This window comes from Tamandua tetradactyla, chromosome 19 (assembly GCF_023851605.1).
Source record: "Tamandua tetradactyla isolate mTamTet1 chromosome 19, mTamTet1.pri, whole genome shotgun sequence".
Lineage (NCBI taxonomy): Eukaryota > Metazoa > Chordata > Mammalia > Pilosa > Myrmecophagidae > Tamandua > Tamandua tetradactyla.
Window position 1 is genome coordinate 3,216,470 of NC_135345.1, and position 19,261 is coordinate 3,235,730.

The 19,261-nt window shown below is 38.2% G+C and overlaps 1 protein-coding gene across 5 annotated transcripts in view; it reads left to right on the forward strand.

Annotated features, from left to right (window-relative positions):
* Window positions 1–19,261, forward strand: part of HTT (huntingtin) — a 237,460-nt gene that overhangs the window by 109,054 nt on the left and 109,145 nt on the right. For all 5 annotated transcript variants that reach the window (XM_077136283.1, XM_077136284.1, XM_077136285.1 and 2 more), the window contains 12 exons: window positions 4,252–4,378; window positions 4,654–4,772; window positions 5,762–5,873; window positions 6,128–6,265; window positions 7,113–7,271; window positions 7,365–7,462; window positions 8,627–8,766; window positions 12,478–12,541; window positions 12,699–12,799; window positions 15,381–15,527; window positions 16,869–16,989; window positions 19,160–19,236. In XM_077136283.1, the coding sequence (XP_076992398.1) occupies window positions 4,252–4,378; window positions 4,654–4,772; window positions 5,762–5,873; window positions 6,128–6,265; window positions 7,113–7,271; window positions 7,365–7,462; window positions 8,627–8,766; window positions 12,478–12,541; window positions 12,699–12,799; window positions 15,381–15,527; window positions 16,869–16,989; window positions 19,160–19,236 (1,403 nt within the window). The remainder of the gene's footprint in view (window positions 1–4,251; window positions 4,379–4,653; window positions 4,773–5,761; window positions 5,874–6,127; window positions 6,266–7,112; window positions 7,272–7,364; window positions 7,463–8,626; window positions 8,767–12,477; window positions 12,542–12,698; window positions 12,800–15,380; window positions 15,528–16,868; window positions 16,990–19,159; window positions 19,237–19,261) is intronic.

Consider the following 19,261-nt stretch of genomic DNA (forward strand, 5'->3'; position numbering starts at 1 on the left):
TAGAGGACCTGGAGGAGGATAGACCAAATAGTTAAAGATAGGAAAAAATTTTAGATAAAGAAAGGGCCATTGAATTCTAATTAATATAAAGGGAGAAGAGAAGGTTGGGGAGGGTTTTAAGTATGTGGAGGGATTTTGTTTGTTTCTTAACAACTTTTGTGGGCTATCTGGCCTTTTTATATTATTTCTGGGCAAATATGTCAGAAATGGAAATGAATTACCATAGGAATTATGAAAATTTCCTGTCTTGGGGGAGTGTAAAGGTGGTTGAAATAGATGTTCCAGCAGCTGTTTGCTGTGTGGGTGGTGCAACATTGCTCAAGGGGACTCGTGCGGGCCTCTAGGGAGGGGATGGGGTTAGGGGGGCAGGGGGCATGTCCCAACAGGCAGCCAACATGTTTACTCAGAATTTACGCTATTGCTGGGCATAGAAGAGAAACAGTCAGTGTTTCTTGATTTATTCATAAAGCAAATACACTTTCAGGATGTTAGTTTTCAGATTTTATTATATTTATTTTTGTAAAATACTTCTTTTTACTTCTCTGTAGTGATAGACACCAGACTTTTTATTGAACTTTGATGCTTGCTTGCTTATGGTATAGTTTCTGATGTTCAGGTTTCTGATAATGAATAATGATATGGCTGTTCCTCCCCAACCCCGGGACTAGGACATGAACATTGAGGGTGTGGCTGGGGGTCCTGATCTGATCTCCGCCTTGCCTGTCCCCCTTAGTGCTGTTTAGTTCATGAAATGAGAGGTGAGGATCTGTGATTTGGCCTTCAGCATGGAGCTTTCCAGTAATTGACCTACAGAAAACTAAGCTCCTTCCCTGGATAGTTCTCATATTGGGATAGTTCTTTCTAGTTTGTAAGATGCTTCTATATCCTTTGTCTCATCATTCATTATTTATTAAACAAGTTTATTGAGTGCCTCCCATATTTTAGGCATTGTTCTAAAAGCTGGGGATAAACTAGAGGGAACAACATACGAAACTCCTACTCACGTAGAGCTGATAATCTAGAACAGGGATCGTCAGACTCTTTCTGTAATGGGTTAGATCACAGATATTTTTGACTTTACAGGTCATGCAGTGTCTGGTTCTTATTCATCTCTGCTGTGTGACAGCAGACACAAGCGCATGAGTGTGACTGTGTTCCAGTAAATCTTTATTTGCAGTGTTAGGCAGTGAACCCCATTTGGTCCACAGGCTGTAGTTTGCCTACATGATTCTGTTCTAGAGTGTGTGTTGGGGCCTGGGTGTGATGCCAGGGGATGCACTAACAAGTTGGATAAAGGGTGTGCGTGAGAGAGAAAAGTTGTAATTAATTGAGATGGGGAAGACTCTGGGAGGAGTGGCTTAGGGAAGAGCAGTAGGTGGGTTTTACACGTGTCGGGTTGTAGATGTCTATTAGACATCAGTATGTACATGTTGTGTAGACAGTTTAATAGATGAGTCTGGAGTTCAGGGGAGAAGCCAACATTGGAGTAGTAAAGTATGGATATGGCAACACTGAAGCCTTGGAACTGGATGAGATCATCAAGGTGTGAGTGTAACTGGGAAAGAGAAGAGCTCCAAGAATTGAGCTCTGGGACACTCCAGTGGTAAGAGGCTGAAGAAAAGACGATTGAGAAGGAGCAGCCTGTGTGGCCTAGGAGGATGATCAAAAGAGAATAACACCTCCTGGAGCCAACAAAGACAGCATTTCAAAGAGGAGGGTGCAATTAGCCATATCACATATTGCTGACAGGTTAAATAAGCTGAGGTATAAGCATTTGGCAACAGGGAAGCCACTGTGCACCTTGTTAAGGAGCTGTTTGGGCAGATTTCTGGGCCCAAGAGCCTGAAAGGAGTGAGTTGAAAGAGTAAGGATTGAAGAATTGGAGACAATGAGTATGGACAATGCCTGTGACGGATTTTGTTCTCAGGGAGAAATAGAGACAGAAGGTAATATAAGGCTAAGAGAAGGTTCTCTTAAGATAGAGAGCTCTTAACAAATGTGTACTGCTAGGAATGATTCTTTAACTGCCAGAGAGAGGGAAAGAGGGGCTGGAGCCATGTCCTTGAGTAGGTGAGAGAGAATGAGGTTCAGTGCTCCAGACAGGGGTGAGCCTTTGTCGGCAGCCTTGACAGTTCATGTTTCAGAACAGGAGGGAACATGGACTGTCAGGACACAAAGGCGGTTAGTGGGTAGATGTGGTGGTAACATGCAAATACACTTCTGATCAATTTTACATTCTCACTAAAATGGAAAGCAATGTTGTATTAGGGCTCTCTAGAAAAACAGAATCAACAGAGAACACTCGCAAATATAAAATTTATACAAGTGTCTCACGTGACTGTGGGAATGCAGAGTCCAAAATCCACAGGGCAGGCTGTGAAACTGATGATTCCGTTGGAGGGTCTGGGCGAACTCCACAGGAGAGGCTCGCCAGCCGAAGCAGGAAGAGAACCTGTCTCTTCTGAATCCTCCTTAAAATGCTTCCAGTGATTAGGTTGAGCAGCACTCATTGCAGAAGACACTCCCCTTGGCTGATTACAAATGGATTCAGCTGTGGATGCAGCTGACTTGATCACGATTTAATTCTATGAAATGCCCTCATTGCAACAGGCAGGCCAGCACTTGCCCAACCAGACAAACAGGTACCACCACTTGACCAAGTTGACACATGAACCTGACCATGACAAATGTCATCATCATCATCTGAGAGGAAGGACAGTAGAAGAGGAGTTGGAAGTTTGAGGGAAGAGGAGAAAATAGGAAATACCCATCTAAGAAGATAGAGAGGACCAAAGTAGTGGTTCTGAAAGCACAGCCCCCAGACCAGCGGCACCTGCATTTCCTGGGGACTAGTGAGACCTGCAGACTCTGGCTGGACTCCAGACTCGCTGAGTCAAAACCTCTAGGATTGGAGCCCAGCCCTCCAGGTTTTTCTGCTTTGTGTTGACACTTGAGGACCACTGAGCCATAGAAGTACAGTGGATTTCCAGGTAGCACCAAATCATGAGGTTCCGTTGTGTGGGTGCAGGCACAAAGCATGTGGGGGCTTGGATTTAATCAGAGTTGGAATTTAGCCCAGAAGATAGATGAGGCAGGAGCTGGTGTGACTGAAGGCAGATTTGAGAGAGGAGGTAAGGGTCGGAGAGTGAGAAGGGAGTCTCCAAGTATTTATCTGCTGGAGTTGATATAAGAGCTAAGCAGCTGGGCAGGCACCAACACATAATGTGCCTTGGTTCTGCTGTTGTCCTCGAACTTTTCCTCATGAGACAATGTGGGGGTTAAGTACCTGGGCCCTGGGGGAGCCCACCCACTTGAGCAGTTTGGACCTTTACTAGAGGGTAGCCTTGAGCAATATGTCATTCTTTGCCTCAATTTTCTTACCCATAAAATGAGAGTGAGAACAATTCTTTTATCTTAGGAAGACTAGAGATAACATCTGGAAAGCTTTCTTGCCTATTGCATATTAAGGTACTTAGTCAACACTGATTATTGTGATGATATGACTTCTTATTTTAACCTGCTGTCCAGCTTAGCTAAGATATTTTTGTAAACTAATCTGGGGGCTGGAAATAATTTCTTCCTTCTATTTGACCATATAAATTGATTTTTTGCTTTTAAATTGGAGAGTAACCTGGAAAGAGTTTCTAATAGTGATACAGAAAATAGAATTTATTTCAGTAATAACTTGTTAGTCGTTTGAGAGTCTGCCATCTCACTCAGTTCAATTTTCAGATAAATTATGTAGGGGATTCAAGAGGATGTGAAACATTTTGCACTATGGAATCGTAACTCGAGCTTTTGGCTAAAGCCATAAAGCACTGTTCCCCAAATTTAACGGGCTCAATCCACAGTGGTAGCAGCCTGGGAGATAGCCAATTATACTGTGGTTTTTGTCTAAAACCATTTTCTTCATTTCTGACGTATTGTGAAATTTACTTTTATGTGAAGACAAATATTTTTGTTTTGATTTTTTTCATGATATAAGGGAAATTTCCAATAGGATTTCTTTGGAAGCCTTAGATCTATAAAGCATTCCATAATGTCCTAGTAGTGTGTGAGCAGTAAGTTCATGATGATTTGTACATGTGTAAACACACACGTGCATTTGTGTACATGGTCTTTTTTTTTTTTTTTTGCATTTAAAGCGTAGCCCCCAGCATTATCCCTGCCTTTCTCCTTGGTCTTTCCATGATGGAGTTGTCACTTGGTGCCACCCTTAGGCCTTCTTACAGCCCCTCTTGACTTGCTCAGGTGCTGGACGGTGCTGATGGCCAGTATCCGGGAATGCCGATTGGACAGCTGCAGGATGACGAGGAGGAGGCTGCCACAGGGCTTCTTCCTGAGGAGGCCTCGGATGCTTTCAGAAACTCATCCCTGGGTATGTGGGTTCCAGGCCACTTACACAAAATGGCCTCATTTTTAATCTGGGATGTTTTAATTTTCTCTTTCTTCTAAGAAGAAATCTCTTGGTATCTTTGTTTTCTGAGTTGTACATAGCAGTGAAAAAGACCGGTTAAGGAAGAACCATACTTATTCCTGTTCTTATTCCTGTATTTCCAGTGTTCTCTTGGTGTAAATATGTGTATTTGTGTTTTAATTGGAAACCATTGGTAAGTATATTTGTCACTTAATCTGGATTTCTCTATTTTGAAGCCCTTCAACAAGCACATTTATTGAAAAGCCTGGGTCACAGCAGGCAGCCTTCTGACAGCAGTATAGATAAATTTGGGTCAAGAGATGAAACTGTTGAACCAGGTGATCAAGAAAATAAGGTGAGACACTGAGACACATACCACATATGACATTTAAAATCACTCCAGTTCCCAGCTCTCTGGCATGCTCATTGCTTTCCCATCTCTGTGCTTTTTTTTTCGGTGGTGGGGAGGGAGGATGGGGGTGCATGGTCCAGGAATCAAACCTGAGTCTCCCACATGGAAGGTGAGCATCCTACCATTGAACCACCTGCACAGCCTACATCTCTGTCTTGTAATCAAGCTATTTCCCCTTTAATACTGATCTCTTCTCAGGCCTGCTGTTCTTTCTGCCTTGCCAGATATTACCCAGGGTTTTAAGACTTCTGTTAATGTTTGCCTCCTTTGAGAATCCTTCCCAAACAATTCTATCCTGAACTGATTGTTACCCTGATTAATTCCTATAACATTGATTTCTTGGACCATTCATTTGATAGTCATACCTGGCCTTGCAGTGTTTCTTGTTTTTGTTGCATTTGTCTCTTAATCTCTTTGTATTGTTTTATCTTTTTACAGCTAGGTGTCCTGTCTTTCCAGTTAATTATGAATTCCTTGAGAGTAAGGAGTAGTGTTTTATAGTTAGTTCCATAGTAGATGCTCAAGTAGTTTTGCAGATTCCAGCAGTTCCTTCTTGCTCTCCATCAGACTTACTCCCTCTCACCTTTGGGCTTTGCCTGGTGTGCTCCTGCTTTTCTAGGGATGATCCTTCCTGCTTTACTTCTCCAGCAGCCTTTCCTTCTCTTGCCTATACCATTACTGCATGTGAGCTTATCCCTGTCCCAACACACATTGTACTGTGTTCTGACTGCCTTTGACAGGTCTCTTTTCTGCTGGATTGTGACTTTGGTGAGGGTGAGGTCTGGCATGTGTATCTGCAGAGATCTGCATCTCCGCATCCCTAGCACCCAGTACACTTGCTGTTATGAAACTATTTGATGGGTGAACTAATGAATGAATGTATCACTTCTTTGATTATAAGACAGACAAAGTGTGAGTTTTCTCTGTTCTAGCCTTGCAGAATCAAAGGTGACATAGGGCAGTCTACTGATGATGATTCTGCGCCTCTTATCCATTGTGTCCGCCTTTTATCTGCTTCATTTTTGCTAACTGGGGAAAAAAACAGTAAGTATAGAAGCTCAGGAACAGAACTAAAGGAAATAAACTTTGGGTTTCAGAGGTCAATTTGGTGTCCAACTTTTTGCCTTGTTACTGCAGCAGAAGAAATAAAAATTGAGGGTGAGCTTTAGTTTCCATTGACTGATGGGAGAAGGGAGGAAATGGTGGGGATAGTTGGCTTAGCGGGCCTAGTTTTGTTTGTTTGAAAACTGAATGTTTGCTGCTTTGAGCCATCTGTGACCAAGGTATTTTCTTTGTAGCACTGGTTCCAGATCGAGATGTAAGGGTCAGCGTGAAGGCACTGGCCATCAGCTGTGTCGGAGCAGCTGTGGCCCTTCATCCTGAATCTTTCTTCAGCAAACTTTATAAAGTACCTCTTGACACCATGGGGTACCCTGGTATGTTAACAACTCATACCTCATTCCTCATAGTTAATTATTGTTTGAAAATATTTCAGTGTTACGGCAGCAAGTTTTTTGTTTTTTTTTTTTTTTTTAGATAATTTGTGGTGTTTGAACTGTGTTGTAGTTCTCCATAAAACACATAAATAGTAATATTTTTAGGTGGTTGGACTCCCCTTATAGTCAGTGTGGGGAATTGAAACACACAACTAGAGCTAGAAATCTGGGGAACCTATGAGCAAATTTACATACATGTTGGATTTATGCCTTAAGAAACAAATTGTATAGAGTCAGCTTGTCCTTGAATCCCACGCAGCCACACTGGATGTTCACACCCAGGGATGAGTGGGAACCATGTCCAGCCAAGGGAGCAGTAGCTCCACAGCTCTGATCACAACCACTTGGGGATATAGCGCATCATAAAATAGGATGCTGGAAAGAATCACACATTAAAAATTACCCTCCTGCCTTCTCTTTTTTCTCTTTGGTTGAGGGGATAAACTTGTGTTGTTGAATTTACATGGGGTAAGTGTGTGCATGATGTAGTTGAATTGTTTTTAAATAGCTTTTGAAATGAAATCTTGGAATTTTGCTGGTTTAATCTGACCTGACCAGGTTAACTGGTTAATGTGGAATTATAATGTAGAAAGTTTGTTGTGTTGCAGTGATGTCAGGAGTAAGATGAATCTAGAAATCCTTAAGTCCCCAAACATAGTCAAGTCATTTTTAGGTTTCATTGGCACCATCTGCACTCCTCTTCCCCCCTCCTGATAATTAAGTCTTTACTTTGTCAGAAAGTTGAAGGTAGAGAGTTGTACACTGGCTGAGCAATTCTTCCCTACAGAGGAGCAGTACGTCTCGGACATCCTGCACTATATTGATCACGGAGACCCCCAGGTCCGTGGGGCCACTGCCATTCTCTGTGGGGTCCTTGTCTACTCCATCCTCACTCGGTCCCGCTTCCAGGTGGGAGATTGGATGAGCACCATTAGGAATCTGACAGGTAACAGCTGATTTTTGCCATAGTGTCTTTTCCAGATATCATTCCCAAATTTAAGTTTACATGAGGGTCTTATTTGCTTACTCTTCTGGTCAGGAAGTACATTTTCTCTGGTGGACTGCATTCCTTTGCTGCAGAAAACTTTGAAAGATGAATCTTCTGTTACGTGCAAATTGGCTTGTACAGCCGTGAGGGTGAGCATAATCCTTTGTGAAAACCAATCCTTTGATTAGTGGAAATTTTACTGCTGTTAAAATTAAAGTTGGAGCTTAATCTGAATATTTCCAGGCATTCTTAAGCTGTAAATAACAACAAATATCCATGTTTTCACCACTTAAGAAAGAAAATGTTGCCAGTGAAGTTGTAGTGAAATAGACAGGTTTGATTCTCAGAATATTTATTTGAAATGTGCCTTTTTCTAGGGGTATATTTAGAAGTACACTTTACCACATTAAATATAAAATTTGTTTAATAAAGACGAAGAGAATTCTGTTAGACCCATAGAGTGTTGAGTTAAAGTGAACTTTAGGGGTTATTTATTTTACCCTGTATTTTTAATGCTCAGACTAAACTTTGTGAAGTAGTATTGCCTCAGTATTTTAAGTGACAGAGGGTTGAGCTTTTGGCTCAGTTGGTTCACAAGTCACAACTGGCCAGTCAACAACAGTGAAACTTTGTCTATAACAAAACAGAAATACCCATGATTGTTAAATTTATAGGACACCTTTCCTTTTTAAATTTTCATGTCCTAGCAGGAATTTTTCCCTTTTTCAATTTTTTGCCATGTCTCTGTCAGCTGTGTCTTTTCTTGAGCAGAAGGAAGTGTGTTGACAACATAATTAAGTCCCTGGCCCGGGAGCTGACATGCTTTGACCATGTGTGTGAAGAGGAAGGCAGATAGCAGTAGGAGGCCTGTCCTGTCCTCATGTGCAGCAAAGGGTTTTGCAGTACCGCTTAACATCCAGTGGGCCGTCCTTTGTCTTTTCAGGAAGGCGGTGAAACCCTTGTCTTTGATCTGGGCCTTAGATTCATGTTGTATGGTTTCCCTCGTCACCATCGATAGATATCTGTGGAATTGCCATTTGGGAGTCAAGGTCAAGACAAAGGCAGATATGGGAGGGAAAAGGAAACAAAGTTATTTCAGAGGGGCATATTTACATTTAATTTGTGCTTCCCTAAATAAAGTATATGCTATAAATATTTGTGAAAAATGTTGAAAAAGTGTACATCCCTGTTGCAGTTATAAACACACACAAAAAACGATTGGATGTATGGATGATGTCCTAAAACCTTCAAGATGCAGCTGTTGAGTGAGATTAAACTCGATGCCATCTTACTGTGAACACCTTGTTTTTCAGCACTGTGTCATGAGTCTGTGCAGCAGCAGCACCAGTGAGTTTGGGTTACAGTTGATCATTGATGTGTTGACCCTGAGGGATAGTTCCTATTGGCTGGTCAGGACAGAGCTTTTGGAAACTCTTGCAGAGATTGACTTTAGGTAAGTGAATCAAATTAATTAGATTTTTTTTATGATTATAATTATTTTTTAAATTTATTTTTATTTTTTATTATCAAACCAAAACAGCATTCAAACATCAACATTCTTAACATACAAACATTCCATACATGGTGTACAATCAGTGGCTCACAATGTCATCACACAGTTGTGTATTCATCACCATGATAATTTTTTAGAACATTTGCATCACTCCAGAAAAAGAAAGAAGGAAAAACTCATACATACCGTATCCCTTACCCCTCCCTCTCATTGACCACTAGTATTTCCATCTACTCAATATATTTTAACCTTTGTTCCTTCTGTTTTTTAACTATACTCCTTACCATTACCTTTCATTGATCACTAGTGTTTCAGTCTACTCAATTTATTTTAACATTTGTTCCCCTTATTATTTTTGATCCATATTTTTTACTCATCTGTCCATACCAGAGATAAAAGAAGCATCAAACAAAAAGTCTTCACAATCACATGGTCACATTGCAAAAGCTGTATCATTATACAATCATCTTCAAGAAACATGGCTACTAAAGCAGGCGTAACTATACTAATATCAGACAAAATAGATTTTTTAAATTCATTTATTTATTGTCTATGTATAGAAGACATTATTCGCTATCCTCACATGAAGTTATTCTACTCAATAATAATATTTCTCACATTTATCGAGGCTATGTTCAGCTCATTCTCATAAGGAAGAATTCCTGAGCTGCTCCAGTGGCTCCTTCATCTCTTCTTTTATAGATACTGGTCATTCCTAACAATGAAAGACGCCATCACACAATATTGAAACTGTCTGTTTTTTTTTCAGTGTTCCTTCCTGAATTACTACTTTTTATTTTTATTTTTTTATTTAAGAAAACAAACAGTACACTTAGAACTACCAAAAATGGTTATCTTAGTTAGCTTAACCATAGGCATATTTAAATAAAGTATCTATATAATTGTTGTAAAGCCTGTGTTTGCGCAGTAAGTTTCATAAACCAATTTAAAACAGAAACAAGGAAAAAAGTCTACATATTGAGAAAGCAAAATTCTTAAATTCTAAGTATTAAACACTAACTTAGATACCATTTGATCAGCTGTCAAAACTGCGAATGTTCTCAAAATACCAAGTAGAAAATTCTTATAAATATCTGTGTTGCCATAGTAATGACCTGTTACTAAATATTTTCCCTATTTCAGGAAAACATGAAAATACAAATATTTTAACAATTAGCATATGGAAATCTTAGCCACCTAAAATGGGTACCTTAGTTTATCCATAGGCAAATTAAAAAAAATAAGTAATCATCATAAAGCCTGTTTGTTTAATATGTTTCATAAACCAACTTAAAATTAAAGCAAGGAAGGAAAATAATCTATAAAACAGATATAAGAATTAACTGAATTCTAAATACTAAACAGCATTTTAAATACCATTTAATTAACTATCAAAACTGTGTGCATTCTCAAAATATCAAGTAAAAAGTTACTATAAATATCAACTTTCCTATAGTAGTGAGCTTTGTTACTATTTTCAAATTTGACAAAACAGATTTTAAATGCAAATATATCATTAAAAAAAAAAGAAACATGGCTACTAGAATACAGCTCTATAGTTTCAGACACTTCCCTCTAGCCTTTCCAATACACCATAAATTAAAAAGGGATATAACAGGACTAGATACAAAAACTCAAAAATGGACAGCACAATAATACTTAACTGTAAAGTAATCATGTTAAAACACTGAATGAAGCTGCATCTGAGCTATAGGGTTTTTTTTTTTTACTATTATTACTACTTTTATTTCTTTTCTCTATATTAAAATTTTATATCTTTTTCTGTTGTGTTGCTAGTTCCTGTAAACCGATGCAAATGTACTAAGAAACGATGATCATGCATCTATGTGATGATGTTAAGAATTACTGAGTGCATATGTAGAATGGTATGATTTCTAAATGTTGTGTTAATTTTTTTTCTTTCTGTTAATAAAAAAAAAAAAAGGGATATATATGTAGTGCATAAGAATAACCTCCAGGACAACCCCTCGACTCTGAAATCTCCCATCCACTGACACTTTATTTTGTCTCATTTCTCTCTTCCCTCATTTGGTTGAGAAGGTTTTCTCAATCCCTTGATGCTGAGTCCCACCTTGTTCTAGGATTTCTGTCCCATGTTGCCAGGGAGTCACATCCCATGTAGAGAGGGGGAGGGCAGTGACAAGTTTGCTTGTCGTGTTGGCTGAGAGAGAGGCCACATGTGAGCAGCAAAAAAGGTTCTTTGGGGGTGACTCTTAGGCCCAATTTTAAGTAGGCTTAGCCTGTCCTTTGAGGGGATGAGTTTCATATGAATACACCCCAAGATTGATGGCTCGGCCTGTTGATTTGGTTGTCCCCACTGCTTGCAAGAAAAATTCATTAGATTTAATGAACTAAAGCTTCTCAGAAGTTTGAGCCAGTAATTGAGTCTTGGGGGTCAAGCTAGTAGTGATGGTTATCAAGTAACCAGTCCATCAGAAATCTGAGTGGTTTTGATAACCAGTGGTAGTGTCTCCTTCCCAGTGGCTTTTTGCTGCACTTTGTCTTGCACTTAGGATTTTTAAATTATAAGGAGTGGAGTGGATTTTCCTGATAGTTGTAGTCATTAAGTGTTCTTAGTCATTTAAATGAATTTTTCCCACTATCGTCTTAAACTTAAAAAAAAAAGTACTTTATATTAATTCTGCTTGTTTTAAAAGAATGTTCTCATCATTATACAGAATTTGGGTAAGATGAATGATTTGCATTTTGCTGCAATTAAAAAATGCCTTTGATATGTTGCAGGGTTTTTGTTTTGTTTTGTTTTGTTTTTTTGGTGCATGGTCCAGAAATTGAACCTGGGTCTCCCACATGGAAGATGAGCATTCTACCACTGAACTACCTGTACACCCAATATGTTACAGCTTTTATTTTCTAAAAATAAGTTTTGGCTGGAAATGGTTTCAGTGCTGTCTTTTAGGAGGGAAATTTTGCTTTTATAATTCAGGTGGTTTTTTTTTGGTGTTTTTTTTTTTTTTTTTTGCATGGACAGGCACCGGAAATCAAACCTGGGCCCTCAGGCATGGCAGGCAAGAACTGTACCTACTGGGCCACCATGGCCTGCCCAGTTTTTGGTTTTTTAAGGCCCTCCTTTATAAAGTCTTTGCTATATGACAGGCATTATGCTGTATATCCTTCATGGGCCATGTTTTTTATCCTCAGAACATCCCTGTGAATTGGGTCTTGTTCATTCCTCCATACCACAGATGAGGAACTAAGCAGGAATATGAGCAGCTTGTCCTGGCCACAAGCCAGTCAGCATGCGGCTGGGGTAGGACTTAAGTGGGAGGAACTTCATAGGCTGCTCACTTAACTCCTGTCTTATGTGTCCCATGTCATTTTGTCAGGCATCTGGACTATTTAAAAATAGTACATGTTTATATATTTTCAAGAAAAACAACTTATTGGGCAATATCTTAATATATCTATAATTATAACAACACTGTGACTTCTGTTTACATAAAAATGTTAACTTAACCAAGGTCTCCCTTGTGGAGCCTTCTCAGCATGTGGACCAACCTGCTCTGGAGCAAGCAGCTTTTTCCCCTGCCAGGGGTGCCAGGGCCCTGCAGGGGCCTCAGAGCTCAGTGTTGAATAACTGAACTGTTTCATTATCCGTATTGCTTTTGTTAGGTTGGTGAGCTTCTTGGAGGCAAAAGCGGAAGACTTACGCAGAGGGGCTCATCATTACACGGGGGTAAGTGATGGCTCTGCATGGCCTTAGTGTTTGGGGCTCATGCCAGAGAGGTCTTCCTAATGACATCACCTTTTTTATGATAGAGTGGAGATTGTGTAAGTATTTAAAATTTAGCCAAATGCGTTTACATCTGTTTCTATGGTCTTTCTCTCTAAAGCTTTTGAAACTGCAAGAACGAGTGCTCAGTAATGTGGTCATCTACTTGTTGGGGGATGAAGACCCCCGGGTGCGGCACGTGGCTGCGGCGTCACTGATAAGGTATTTCTCTCTTCATTAACTTTCTTACCTAAATGTTTCCCCTCTTTATTACCTTTTTTTTTGGCTGAAGTACTCAATGGTATGAGAGTGTGCAAGAGGAGGAAGAATTTAAAGGATGTAGGGTAGTATTTCTGAATCTTTTGAGCTCATTTTCAGCCATTCTGTTGTGTAACTATCAAAACAAATGTACTACCATGAGTCTAATAATTAGAACAACAAACAAAATACCAATCTGCAGTTGTAAAAGTAGTGCATTAAAAGGAAAATAAAAGCTACCTTCTGTTCTGTTCCCTGGAGTTAATCACGTTGTACATTTTGCTTTATATCCTTTATATACGTTTCTTTTTCAAAATTGGAATTGAAATAAACATGCAACTTTGTAATCTGATATTTTTCACTTAGTATATTATTAGCATTTTCCTGTTATCAAATACTCTTCTGAAACAGGAACATTAATTAGTAGCCATTTTTTTACCACATGGTTGTGAGAAGTTTTTTATATAAATATCATTTTGCTGGATGTTAAGTTTTTGTTGGGTTTAAATAATGAATAAAACTCCACTGAACATTGTTACATATAAATCTTTGTGTATAAATTGTGTAATTTTTTTTTTTTTAGTGTTCTTGCAAGTTGAATTATTGGGCCAAGCATTTTTACGTTTTTTTCTCTAATAGCGTTATTGAGGTACACTTTACATCCCTTAAAATTCATCCATTTTAAGTATACTCTTCAGTGATTTTTAGTAAATTTACAGAATTATGCAACCATCCCTCCCATCAAAATTTCGAACATTTCCATCACTTCAGAAAGACCTCTTTTGCCCATTTGCAGTAAGTCCCTGTTCCAGGTCCAGCCCCAGACAACCACTTACCTACCTTCTGTCTCTAGAGATTTGCCTTTCCTGGATGTTTTGTTTAAATGGAATCATACAGTAGGTAGTCTTTTGCATCTGGCTTCTTTCACTTAGGTTTTGAAGTTCATCCTGATACATGTTAATACATGTTGTTGCTTATATCAGTAGTTTATTCCTTGTTATTGCTGAATAATTCCTTGTATGGATAATATCATATTTTATTTATCCATTCACCAGCTGATGAATATCATTATCATTCCTACTTTTTTGCTATTATGAATCATGCTCTGTAAACACTCACCTATAAGTCTTTGTGTAGACACTTGTTTCCATTTCTTGTTGGTAAATACCTAGATGTGGATTTTTTGTGGTTTTTTAAATAATTATTGCAAAACAACTGTCCAGAAATGTACCAGTTTATACTCCCAGTACCAGAATATGATCATGTCTGATTCTTCCTCATTCTTCAAAAAGTTTTAAATATGTTTCAGAACATTGACAGAAGTTGGTATTTCTTTTTTAAATAACTTTTACCTGGTTTTAAAAGTAATATATGCTTTAGAACATCTGGAAGTAAAAACCTAAAATTGTGGAATTGTAACCCATACCAACTCTGAAATCTGTTCTACAACTAATTGTTGTGATGTGCTTTGAAATTTATTGCTTTTCTGTATATATGTTATTTTTCACACATACAAAATAGTTGATGGTGATGAAGAATGCACAATATGATGATATAGTAAACCATTAATTGTACACTTTGGAGGATTACATAGTATGTGAATATGTAATATATATCAATAAAAAATAAATAATTTTAAAAAGTAATGGAAAAAAAGTAATATATGTTAAAAAAAATTTAGGATTATGTAAAGAAGGAAATAAAAATCCCTGTCATGAGATTACTCAAAGAAAACCATAGTTAGATTTTGGTGTATATGCCTTTAGTTTTCATTATTGACAGTTAGCTTTTCTTTTATTACTTGTGAAGTGTGCTTTTTTATTTACTTAGCTGAGTTTATATGACTTTTGCCCAGTCAAAGATTTTGGATCTCTGCCTTTTTCCTCAATAATGATTATACCCTAGTAAAGATTGTATTTAGGACCAGTCTCCCTGGAGGACTTGACAGTTTGTGAACCAATGAAATAAAATAGTTGATTGTTCCAAGAAGTTGTGTGCACTCACATACAATTTGTATTGATGCAGAAATGAGCCCTTATGTTCAGTTAGGAAACTGTTTCCCATATTTTGCCCCTGAGTTCAGATTAGAATTTGTAAGGGAGGTCAGCTAATGCTTTGCTCTTTGGAGGGTATAGGAGAGCTTAGGCAGACAAAACTGCAGAATTGTTCAAGGGGCTACTGCTGATCAGATCTGCTCCCTGCTCAGTACTTTCTGTGGACTGTGGCTTGATGTACTTGCTGAGGTTGATCAAAATGATAGAAATAGAACTTTCAAGGTTGTTTTTTAGTCAAAGCACTTAATTATTTGTAGAGAAAGTTCGCATTTCAGGTAAGAAGAAAGTATACTACCAAGTTGTTTCAGAGGAAGTATTGGTGGGGGGAGTAGTCTTGTGATTGGAGAGCCCCATGCTGCCACTGACAAAGATTGCAGATGGATTTTAAGTCTTAAATACCTTTGGGGTGGTGTGGTGGTGGGGAAAAGGGTAATGAGTCACAAGTGAATTTTATATACTTTCTTAAATTAAAAACCTTACTTTTATGTTAGGCTTGTCCCAAAGCTGTTTTATAAATGTGACCAAGGACAAGCTGATCCAGTGGTGGCTGTGGCAAGAGATCAAAGCAGTGTTTACCTGAAACTTCTCATGCATGAGACACAGCCTCCATCCCACTTCTCGGTCAGCACAATAACCAGGTATAGTAATCGAGCCATATCTTGACATTGTTGGTAAAAATATGCCCTTTCTTGATGCCTTTCTTTAAGGCTTTAATTTGAGTCACTTAATTTCTAGAAAAATTTTTCTAATTCCTTCACTGTATAAATGAAGTGCAAACAGAATTTTTTTTTAAGGCCATTGTGTTTGAGAGAGTAATCTTCCTTTGATAGGCTTTAAAAAAATTTTTTTTTTAATTTTGTCTGTTTCAGGATTTGCCACCCCTTAATTTAAGCACTGCAGCAGTCACACAGCTGTGACATCCCAAATCTTTCAATTTGTTCCTTGTGATTCATATACACTGTATTTTAAAATTTTTCACTTCATTTGCATCGTCTGTGAAAAGCATGGCATTTGTAGCATGCCTTTTGATTTTTAGGTTTACTGTTTAATGTTATTTAGGGTTGTCTACTAGTTCAGTGATTTGTAGATGTTATTATTCACATTTGTGGTGAGAAACTTTTGAATACAGTTTCAAGTGACTGTATATATATATATCCTGTTCTTATCTGGTTCTTGGATGAACAGCATAGACGATAAAAGTAACTAGAATAGAAATGCTTTTAGAATATTTAAATGGCTACAGAGATGAGTAGAATATTTCATTAAAATCAGTTACTAACTATTACTTTGAAAATTTTCTCAGTTCCACCCTTTACGTGGCCTCTTACCATTCAATTATGTTTATATGATTATTTCATGGCAAACGAATTTACCAATTATGCAGATATATTTGCTGCTTAGCTACGTATTTTATTAAAATTTATATGCAAAAATAGTGTAATAATCTCTGTGGGTTTGTAGTTGAGTCCCTCCAGTGGACAAGGCACTGGAAAAAGTGAATTGAACCTGCATTCCATTTGAGCTTCATTTATACAGTGAAGGAATTAGAATATTCTGTACCCTCCTGGGGATAGAAATCTACGATGTGCCATGAATGAAATACATAAAAGGTGCAGTTGGTGAGGAAAGGAATGTGGGGTCTTGGAATCAGGGATAGCTGCATGAAACAGGTATCTTAGCTTGCATTTTGAGAAGTGGGTGGCTTCTACCATGTTGAGATAGCTGGCGAGGCAGGGAGGGGAGACTGTTCCAGTACTGTGGCAAAGATGATTGAGGCAGGATGGGAAGAAAGAGGGTGTAATTATTCCAACCATTTTTACAAATAATGACCAAATTTATTTCAAGTCTCTCTTTAGCTCAACAGTTAAGGCTGCTTTTGATCTCTCAGCCTTTCATCTTAAACTCTTAAATGCCATTTGGTCTTATAAATATTGTGAGCTTTAATGGTATATTTTAAGTCTCCATATTTTTCTTATTAGAATGTATAGAGGCTATAACCTGTTGCCAAGCATAACTGATGTCACTATGGAGAATAACCTTTCAAGAGTGATTGCAGCCGTGTCTCATGAACTCATCGCATCCACTACGCGGGCGCTAACAGTGAGTTGTCTCTGGTGGGCTCCATAACAGTGGCTTTCAGTAGTTCATATGGTTAGAGCTAATGGTCTTACTTATCTTACTTACTGTGCATTCGTGAGTAGACTGTTGGTTTATTCCAACAGGAATGAATAAAGGAGCTATTTTTCTGATTATTAAATACATGCTCATTATAAGAAAAAAATCCAGGCAGTATAGGTGAACATAAAAATGTATGTAAACGCTACCGTAATCCTACCAAGAGAGATCTGCAGAGTTCCCCTCTTTGGTGTGACTTTCCAAAAGCCCTTTAATTGAAGAGATCCAATTGCATGTTTTCCTCACACTCCCTACTTACTGCGGGAACCAGGATATGCAGCATGTTAGACATGGCTTTGGATTGGCAATTCAGATGGTGGCAGACATCCTCAGCAAGGAGAGACAAAGGGAGCACGTTGTCTGCAAGGCCTTCTTGATTCTGACCTTAATTTGTATCCTGTGCATGTGAATGTTCTGTATGGGCCCTGGATTCTAGTTCAGAGCTGACTACAGACTCTGCGCTAGAGAGATGATATCTTTATGACTTGTTTCTGCCTCTAGCAAATGGAGTTAATTTCCTCTAGTCCAAGAGATATCATAGGGTTGCTATAGATATTAAATGAGAATAAACTATTGAGTTGTACCATGTGAAATTGCCACTTTTTTGTGGGACAAAAAAACAGTCGAATCTTATTCATTTGGTTCAAACTAACCAATCTAGGGGTGGGTCTTTGAAAAGTTAAAGGCCATTGTAAAACATGTCCACAAATAAGCTCCAAGTCTCATACAGGCCCCTGAGGGAGAGGTATTATTGTCTCCGTTTTACTGATGAGGAAATTAAGACGTGCAGATGTTAAATGAACTACATAGGCTCACATAACTGGTAAGGTGTGGAGTAGGAGTCGGCTGCAATCCCAACTACATGGCATTGCCACACTACACCAGTTGGCATTGTAAGTACATCACGAGTGTAAAATATTTGACTCAGTGGCCTCTTTGTATATACTAACAGCAACAGTCAGAAGTACCAACAGAGAATTTTGTATAACATAATTATCTGTTATGATTATTTGTGATGCTGAAATTGGAATGAACCATACTAGCCAAGGATTCAAGAATGATGAAATTCTATATATATGGTAATATATTGTGTAACTCTTAGTATGTTGTTTGTAGAAATTTTAATGATATAGAGAGTGATAATCTGGTTTATAGTATTGATTGAAAAAAGTCAGAATATTAAACTGTGAATATATGCTTTAATATTGGGACCTCAGTTGTGAAAAATAATATTCACATATTCCTCACATGCTCAGAATTATTAGTGGCAGAAAATTGCCTAATTGAATTTTTGGATTGTGGATGATTTTTGTTTCCTTTATATAAATCAGTCACAACTTTTCCAAATGGAGAAATGTAACTTTTGGAATCAGAAAAAACGAATATTATGCAATATATATAGTGGTGTTAATTTGCTGATTATCAGCAAATTAATCAAATTAATTGGTTAAAAGGTTAACCCTTTTTATTTATTTTATGTGACAGAAGTACTTGTATGCTGTAGAAATGCCATTAAGATTATGTTGTCTTGATAAGTATATAACTATCTTTCAAGTCTAAATAATGTAAAATTTAGGAATATGTAAAGAAGAGAATAAAAATCCCTGTGATTTAGTTTTCCCTTGATTTGTTCATGAAATATTTATTGTGTGCCTGCATGTGCCAGGCACAATTGCAGACCAGGATTATATAAACAAAAAGGAACCCTGCCCTCGTAGCTCTTAGGTCAAGGGGTTTGACATAATCAGCTTGAATTGAGATCCTAAGACTCCCAGGAGCAAACCGGGGGGTGGGAAGGGAAGCTGCACTCCAGGAAGAGCAGGTGGCACAAGGCAGTGCAGGCCCAGGCTGAAGGGCAGCGCCACTGCTGCATCTTTCCATTGGGAGGTCCTTGGCCCTGCCCTTAAGCTGCATTTCAGTTGTTCTACCGTGTTTTCTAAGTATGGATTTGTACTTGTAGAACAGAGAACTTATGGTTAGAAATCACTCAACAGATCTAAATTTATTTCTCATTGTAATTTTTATAAAGGGTAGAAGGTTTAGTTTAATAAACGCATATTGTTATTTGGGTGTGATTTTATTACTTCTTCTTTAGTTTGGATGCTGTGAAGCTTTGTGTCTTCTTTCAACTGCCTTTCCAGTTTGTGTCTGGAGCCTGGGTTGGCATTGTGGGTATGTATTTTCCTCAGTATGCAGC